The sequence below is a fragment of the Poecilia formosa genome, unplaced genomic scaffold (assembly GCF_000485575.1).
Source record: "Poecilia formosa unplaced genomic scaffold, Poecilia_formosa-5.1.2 Scaffold450, whole genome shotgun sequence".
NCBI lineage: Eukaryota > Metazoa > Chordata > Actinopteri > Cyprinodontiformes > Poeciliidae > Poecilia > Poecilia formosa.
In genome coordinates, this window is record NW_006800389.1 from 226,880 (window position 1) to 235,906 (window position 9,027).

Consider the following 9,027-nt stretch of genomic DNA (forward strand, 5'->3'; position numbering starts at 1 on the left):
TGATATAAAGCCCCCCGGAAAACGTCCCAATTAAACGACGTTTAACTAAAGTCCTACGGGGTTTAGAGTCCCAGTTGACGGCGTTTCAACTAAAAACCTAGAGGTTGGAGTCCTTGTCAAACGGTGTTTCTGACTAAAGCCCCAGAGGGTTAGAGCCCCAGTTAAACGACATTTAAATGACGTTTAACTGAAGTCCTAAAAGGGGTTTTAATGTTTTTATCTTTTTTAATCTTTTTCAAAATCTCTTTCTCACTGTTTATTCAATGTCACATGCTGTTTTTATTTTAATTATGTAAAGCACTTTGAAATGCCTTGCTGCTGAAATGTGCTATACAAATAAAATTTGACTGTTTGATTACGTTGAAATAATCCATGAATATAGTCATAGTATTCCCAGAATAAGGTTGTAAAAAAGGAGATTAAAGTTGTAGTATTATAACATTCTAAAAATACAACAATAAACTCATTACCTGAATAAAGTTGTAAAAAAGGATAAAGTTGCAAAATTACAAAATAAAGTTACAACAGCACAAAAACTAAGTATAATGCACAATGTTATAATAATATGACAAAAAAAGCCATAATATTACCTCAATAAAGTTGTGAAAAATGAGAATAAAGTTATAATATTATAAGAATAAAGTCATAATAATACAGGAATAAAGTGACAATATTGCCAGAATAAAATAACAATAGAAGAATAAAGTCATACAATAATGTTGAAATAATAAAATACTAGTATTTTATTATAATATTAGGAAAATTAATTAGTAATTTTATGAAAACTTCTCCACAAAAAAATCATTGAACATTAAAATGAGGAATTTTGAGCATTTTGTGAACTTACTCATTTTATAAATAAGGACATATTTCATATTTTAACACTTGAACAGTAAGCAGAACATTGTGACTCGCACTCACTGAGCCGAGGCTCTAGTTCTCCGAGTCACGACTTGAACTGAGGTGTCCTGTCCGGGTCCGACTGCATGTTGTCCTCCTCTGGTCAGGTTCTGCAACTCATCCTCCACCACCGGACCCAGAGAGCTCTCTACATGCTGACGGAGGTATCGGACGAACTCATAGCTGAAAAACAAATTTTAAAAAACCACCCCTTATATATTAATTTAAACCCAAAAACAACAACCACCACGGCAAATGTGCGCAAATCTTTGTCTATATTCTGCAAATGTAAAAAAGCAAACACAATCTCATAACTGCGTTTGAAATTAAATGAATAAGCTTGTTTTAAGACAGTAAAAATCATGGCAGCGACGGATGTAAACAGTTACATGAGATTATATTCATAATTCAGCCATGGCGTTAGCGATAATCTTCTATCGACCAACAGAAGAAATATGGCGTCTTATTCGGGCTTCGGAGCGACAAGAGCAGCTCCGTAGGAGGCGGTTTGGGGGAAATGTGGTCGGCCATTTTACAAGAGCTACAACACGTTACAATGACGCAAAACTTTTTATGAACTAAAAAAAAAACACCAATCTCCTACTACTTCTTGTCGTCTTCTTCGTCGTTTTCGCCAGTAACATCCGGTTGTTGATCTTGAATATTTTAATACGGCCGAAAAACCGCCGAATCGAACGTGAGTTTTTTTTCTAAATTAGCGTGTTTCCATTAAACAAACGTATTTCTGTTATTACAGTTTGCTAGTTCAGTGGTTTTTGAGGACTTACTTGTGGAAATTCTTGTCGGTCTCCTCCAGGTGTAGGAGAATCTCCTCGGCACATTCAGTGGACGGCGCTCCAGAGATCTTGTCGCTGATGCTTCTCAGTAGCTGCTTGAGGAGAGACTGTAGTTGCACCTCATCGCCAGCAGAAAGCTGAGACATTGTTGCAGCTGATGGATGAAAAAATAATTAAGAAAGACTCGTTTTGAGATCCAACCTGCGTGACGTTTGTCTGTTGGACAATACTGTAGGGCAGCTACAGACTTAAAGGGGCCATATTATGTATTTTCCAGGCACATATCATTTTATAACAATCAAATAATTGTATTTATTTATATCCTTTTTTTTCTTTAAATTGTAAATTTCCACCTACCCTTATGCTCTGGTCCGTCTAATAATGCAATGTTTAAATATTAAATAATATTTTTGATCAGTTATTCAGTGCAAGTAGACATTTTTACCAAATGCTCTTTTACTCTTGAGTAATTTCTTGGATGTCTACTTTTTACTTTTACTTGAGAAAAAGTATGTTGAAGTAGTGCTACACTTACTTGAGTATAATTTTTGTACTCTACCCATCTATGAGCATAATTATGACAAACAAAAAATATTTCAGATTAGAAAAAAACATCTAAACATAATGTAAACGAAGTGCGAGTTGTGAACCATAGGAACAGGGATTCAGGGAAACCCTTTTTTTAACCACAGATTTGTCTGAAATTGTATTTATAAACAGATTGTTGAAAATAATAATTACTGTTAGAACATTACAAAACTGGTTGAAAAAGTAAAATTCCTCCTTGGTGAAAAACAGTGTATTAGACCATCATTTTAACAGGAGAATACAATTCAGATCTATTTGGAAATTGCAAAATCTGCTAATGAGTCTTTTTCGTTTTCTGATTTTAGCATTTTGTCTTAAACAAGCAGGGAAACACAGTGCTGTTACCAGCAGCACAAATCAAACAGTGTATACATTTATTTGTCAATTTCTTTACTCTCCCACCAACACAGAGTAAAAGTTGCTCTGCTTGTTTCTAATTTGCTGAAGTCAAAACTAATGCTAAACACATTAGAACAAAGTTGGCATGGTCTGGACTTTCTGTTTACTTTTCCATTTGATAAGAATTGAATTAATATCATCGTTCAGTTTATTAGTAATTTTAATTTATTTAAAGGTGGTGCAGCTGACTGTTACATTACAGGTCCTGGGTTTGAATCCTGGCCTGGGTCAGACCAAAGTTCATCAACTCAATGAATAAATAAAGCATTAAATAAAAGCATGTGATTACTTAAATATCTTTTTCTTGTAATAAATACATGTTTAACTTCTGATTGATACAATTGCTCATTTAATCATTACATTGTAAAACAAACAAATTCATCCATATTTTAAAAATAAATGTAATATATTAAAATACAAAATGCAAGAATAAGAATGTATACCTAAAAAATATAAACAATGTCAAAATATCTTAATGAAGACATTGTTAAGCAGATGTTTGTCTAACTGCGTTGCGTACAGAAAAAATGTGCTACACCTCTTCTTTGTTGTGATTACTAGGACATGAATTGCTCAGTTAAGTTACTAATTTATTTCTGTATTCATATTTATAATTTTGGCTGTTCTGGACCGTCACATTAGCGCATCTGTTTCCTACCGCTGCCAAACAGACTAATTAGTTCATCTTCAACAGGTGTGGGACCTGCTTCCTTTTACAGCACGAAACGCATTTTATCCAATTAAATGACATCCAAGCCCATGTATCACCGAGTAGACTAATAAATGTTCCAAGGCCCGATATGTTTGCTTATATTATTAATAAACTATGAAGCTAAGGCTGCAAAATTTGACCTTTCTTCATCAGCTAAATGATGCTAATTGCTACAACGCGGCTAACCGAGGGCGAAATTGGCTAAATTTTTGCTAAATTAACAATTAAACACTGTAAACCCTAAAGCAGCATTTAACTACAGAACGAAATCCATCACTAACGTGTGAAAAATAAGGTGTATTTACCTTTTAAAGAGCCAGAAATCGCCTTCTAGCATCACTTGCCATAGACAGCCATGTCTCTATGGAAACGGCTACTCCTCGTTTGGGAGGAGCGTTGTGTTGTGTTTAGGAAGCGCCGAAAAACACAAATATTTGCCTATGAAATATGACTGGGATGATTCATTAATTACTCTAATGTAGTTGAGAGACAAATTAAAAAAAAACAAATTTGTCTTTATTTTAATTGCTGATAAAAAACGTGTACTTTTACTTTACAAAAGTAACTCGCTCACCATTTGGGTAAAATCTGGCGGATTTGCTGAGGGTTTTGAAAGCAGCATGGCTGACGTATGTTGACACGTGACCCAATGTTTTGTTTCTGTTCCGGATGGCTTACATGAGACTTTTCTACTTGCCACAGCGTGTGTAAAAACACAACTTTGGTGAAACCGTAACTCGATACGAATTTATATTTTACTCTTCTTTCTCGTGTACCTGTTAGGTTTACATCCAACCGTCTCCTCGTTGAGTTTTAACTCACCACTAGGTGTAAATAACAATAATATAGCGTGTGTAGCATGGCGGCGGCTGTGGACAGCTTTCACCTTTTGTACAGAGAAATTTCTCGGTCTTGCAACTCTCACTTCGAGGCCCTGGCCCTGATCGGAGCTCTGTACGCGGCCAGCAGAGCAGTTGTCCTGTTGAGGGACTGCTGCACGGTGGCTAGGGTCCATTTCCTGCCGCGGATGATGCCCAGCGGGAGGCTGACCCAGAGATACGGGGACTGGGCTGTTATTTATGGTGAGAGGAGACAACAACAGGTTGGCATTGCAAATATAACAAAAATATTTCAGCATGAAGAAAAAAATTAAGATTTTATTTAAGTTATGAAACAAAAAAAGCAATACTTTAACACTATTTAATGTACTAAAAACACCTTAAAATATATAAAATAGACGCCAAATTTAGTGGTGGTGTTATAGCCTTGTTTCAGCCAGCTGACTGGTAGTGCCTAGCAACATATAAGCAGAAGGAGAAGCAATGCATTACTCTATTCTCATACAGGAAAGGCAAATTGGAGCATTTTTTAAAAATAATTTTAAAAACTTAGATTGTAATTATGAGCGTTAAAGAATTTGTAATAAATATAGAAAAGTATCAAAACTGCAGTTTGTAACTTTTGTAAAGAATGTTTTTTCTTCTTTTTTTTTATTTTTATTTTTTTTTATTACATATTTGTTAAAAATGTCGCCATGTCATCACAGTTTATGAGACTGATAATCTGTGAAAAGATCCTTCCTCCCTGTCTGAAGAAATGCACCAATCCAACTAAAAACAACCAATCAGAGCCGGAAGGAGGGTCTTAGTGCAGTCAATCATTCTCATGTACCCACTGCTAAATGTGCTAAGGGAAATTAAAGGTTTTAATTAATTATTCATCAGAAAATACTTTCTGTAGCAGAACTTATCAAAGAACTAAAAATATTATCTCTTGCTGTGAAATCAGGTTTTTTTTTCCAAATCCAAAGCAGGAATACAAACGTTTTCCATTAATAAGTAATATTATTGTCTGACTTTGATTTGATTTTATCACTAAATAAAGTCTACTGTGTTTAATTAGGAAGGTAATGACGGTAAAACGAGGTTTTTATTTTGTCTCTGCTGACAGGTGCAGCTCAGCCTGTAGCCGGTGCTTATGCAGAGGAGCTGGCTCGAAGCGGCGTCAGTATCATCTTCATCACTCAGGATGGCTCCTCTGTAAGAGACGCCGCTTCCTTCCTCTCCCAAACCTACGGGGTGGAGACCACCGTCGTCACCGCCGACTTCTCTCTGGGCCAAGCGGCGGCCAAACCTGTCGCCGAGGCCTTGAGGGGTAAAGACGTCGGCTTCCTGGTGAACTGTATGGATGAAACGTTGGCTTCGCCCCGGAGCCTGATTGAAATTCCCGAGCAGGGCGTGTTGGATCGGGTGAACAGGAACATCGGCGCCGCCACTCTGATGGCGCGACTGGTGCTGCCGGGGATGGTGGAGCGCAGCAGGGGGGCGGTGGTCAACATATCCTCAGGCTCCAGCTGCAGACCCCGACATGGGAGAGTGATGCTCTCCGCTTTCACTGTAAGATAAACACCTGAGAGACGCTTTGATTTGACAACAACAAACCAATCCAACCATTAACTTTATCTTCACTTTCTCATATTTGCACTAACGTCATTTTTCCCTCCATTCCAGGGATACTTGGATCATTTCTCAAGAGCTCTTCAGTTTGAGTACAGCAACAAAGGGATCTTCATTCAAAGTCTGATTCCTTTCCAGGTAGTCCACCGATATGGCAGTAGTTCCTTTTTAATTTAATTTCATTTATTTTTAACATGTTCTGTATTTAACTACCGGTATTCTCCTTTTATGATTTTGTTTGATGTACTGATGACTTTACCTGATTCCTGTAAAGTCTCTGAGTGTTTAGCAAAGTGATATACAAATTAAATGTATTATTATTTATTTGTAACTAAACCATATTTCACCTTTCTACAGATCACAGAGAGAGTTTCAGGGTTAAATCCTTTGTAATTTATCGAACTGCACATTTTAAAGCATTTGCAATTTGGGAATTGTTTGCTTTTATGAACAGAATGAATATATAGAATATGTTGCAAAACTATTTAGAGAGGCAAATATTTAATTGTCTTGCTTCTAAAGTCTAAAATTTTCAAGGCAAGACTCATAAATTTTTAGATTAATTTCAGAAATGTTCTAAAAATTTCTGAGATTTTTATTGGACAAACTCAAAACTCAGAAAAATTTTCAACAGTAAAAAAAAAATACATTTTTGAAACTCAGAAATTTCCAAGTTTTTTTCTAGAAAATTCCTGAGATTAATCTTATCTGAATAAAAAGGCACGCCACACTTTGCAGTTTTTTTGGTTTGTTTTTTGTAACATGACAAAATGTTACTTAAGGGATATAATATGCTTTTTTTCCTTTATTCAGCTCCGTATCAGTGATAGCTATTCATCTTTTCTATGTTTGCACCACTTCTGTGTATTATTTCAATTTAAAAAAGCTTTTTACCTAGAAATAAAACCTGTTTATAAATGTGTAAAGTTTTATTTTGCTGTTTGTATTTCAGATATCTTCATCATCCTCAGCAGAGGGATGGTTTGCTCCGAGCCCGGAGGTTTACGCTCGTCATGCCGTTTCCACACTGGGCGTCTCCACCAGAACCACGGGCTACTGGCCTCATACACTCCAGGTTTTACGTCTTTGTTATTCTGGTTTATATTTGAGTCATGACTCAGTAATAACTAAATCTAAAGCGTAAAGCGGGTCTTTTGTTTTTCTACAGTACGGACTCATGAAGTGCATTCCTGAGTGGATCTGGATCGTCGGGTCGCGGGTTTTATTCAGCACAAGCTAAGAGCTGAAAAGCCTCTTACTGGATCATGTTACACAAGAATTTAGTTTGTTTCTTCTGACGTTATTTATTGATATTGTCCTGAAATAAACAAATAAAACTTATTTAAAGCAATAAGTAAGGATAATATATGATAATTCTTCTATTTAAAATGATAAGTTAATGTAAAATTCTGTGTTCAGAAGAATCCAAAATAGTTAAAAGACGGAGCCAGCAGCACTACGGCAGCCCTGTGTGACCAAAACATGCCGGTACTGAGTTCATGAGGGGAACAGGTGTTTGCTTTTTGATTTGCTTTCTGCGTGATCTAAACATATTTTGAAGTGATGCAGAGCGATGCTTTGTGTGCTTCCTGCTTCCATAGACTCAGAGCAAAGCAGGATTTGGTTCATGAGGATAAAGATGTAAAAATCCAGGATTGAGCCAGCAGAGATCAGAAAAACAGGCGTCCATTTTAAATAAAAATAAATAAAAAATACAGAGTGGATTAGAGTAAATATTACTGCAGGGATGGATGAAAGAATCTGGATGGATATTTACAGTATTTATACAATAGAACATAGTTTAAAGTCTGTAAATATAAATAATTTTATATTTTCTTTTATTAATCCCGACATTAAATTCCTAATTTTTCACGTCTGCTTCGTTATTCTGTCAAACTCATCCTGCAGAAACAGATAAAAACAATATTAAAATTATAAAACGAAGCTACAAACACAAAGTAATAACAATAATAATAATTATTATTATACATCACTTGGTAAAGAAGCTTAATGTCGCTCCTTTATGAAAACATTTCTTCATAATTAATTCCTGCAGAATGCTGTGTCTGCAATATAAACTCTGTTATTGTGTCTGTAGCTTATCTGCCCAGTGAAAACAGAGGCTGGTGTGACGACAGAAAGTGCTGCTTTTGTTATCAGTTCTGCAGTGAGAGTCCAGGAACTCCTGAAGGAAAGTAAAAATGAGTTTCTACATTTAATATTTGTAGGTTTTGATTTTCGGCTGGTGTGATTATAGCTCAGAATTTGACCAATAAAACTTTTTCCATTCAAACATCAAAGTCTGAGTCATTGCAGTGTTTGTTTCATCTTCCTGCTGCCGACGCCTGTTTTATTTTTAGCATCTACTTTTACAGATTTAATCCGATCAATATGCTGGTGGCCAGAATGACACGTTTTTCCTGCATTTAAAACGGCAGGTTCGTGTCAATGATTCACACTGAGGAAGCAGAGTTCAGGTTCCTCTGACCTGGGTCCAGCCAGAACGGTTCCTGAACCTCGTAAACAAACCTGAGCTGCACATAAACATGCTGCTGCAGGATCAACCCCAGAGATCTGTGACGTCACAATCTGCGTCAACATCCTTCAATATAATCTGTCGAACATTAGAGAATCAGTCTGGAGATCAACAGAACTGCTGTCTGCATTTTAAACTTAATAATAAATAATAAATGTTTCAGTGAACTTCCAGTTGAAAGTTTACATACTGTGAATAAATCTCTTCAAACGGACCAAACTTTTCTTGTTTTATCAAAATTACTTCTTTTTGATTATTTCCAGAAAAATTAGGGTTAGGGTGAGAGATTTTTTTCTGTAACTTTCTTTTAATTCATACAGTTAAAAAACAATCATGCACGTAAACTTCTGAATTCAAAAAGCTCTAACATGTTCTTGCTAAGTTTTCTGACATTTAGCAAATAGAAATAACTTTGGTAATTCTAATTAAGCTCAGAGAAATAAACCGAGAAATGTTTGGTCTGTTTTAACATGAGACAGTCAGAAAAAAACGTTTATTTTTATTCACTGTCTGTAAACATCTGGTTTCATCCGTACAACAAGGCAAAACCAAATCATTTGATAGGATCATTTTAATAGAAGAACTACTGTAGATACAAAGCTTCAGAATAAATAATCAGCTTAATTGGGAAAAATATAT

General features: G+C 35.7%; 2 protein-coding genes across 2 annotated transcripts in view; one reads left to right on the plus strand and one right to left on the minus strand.

Annotated features, from left to right (window-relative positions):
• The window catches only part of tbc1d32 (TBC1 domain family, member 32), a 68,620-nt gene extending 64,813 nt beyond the window's left edge, over positions 1-3,807 (minus strand). Inside the window, exons 1-3 of the mRNA XM_016663864.1 lie at positions 3,702-3,807; positions 1,689-1,851; positions 922-1,083 (exon numbers count right to left, since the gene is read on the minus strand). Of these exons, the coding sequence (XP_016519350.1) occupies positions 922-1,083; positions 1,689-1,843 (317 nt within the window). The 5' untranslated portion in view covers positions 1,844-1,851; positions 3,702-3,807. The remainder of the gene's footprint in view (positions 1-921; positions 1,084-1,688; positions 1,852-3,701) is intronic.
• Positions 3,808-4,033: 226 nt separating this feature from the next.
• Positions 4,034-8,562, plus strand: hsdl1 (hydroxysteroid dehydrogenase like 1). The gene is made up of 5 exons (XM_007577666.2): positions 4,034-4,478; positions 5,347-5,792; positions 5,907-5,990; positions 6,805-6,927; positions 7,021-8,562. The coding sequence occupies exons 1-5, from the start codon at positions 4,256-4,258 to the stop codon at positions 7,090-7,092; spliced, it is 948 nt and encodes a 315-aa protein (XP_007577728.1). The 5' UTR covers positions 4,034-4,255; the 3' UTR covers positions 7,093-8,562.
• Positions 8,563-9,027: the final 465 nt, after the last annotated feature.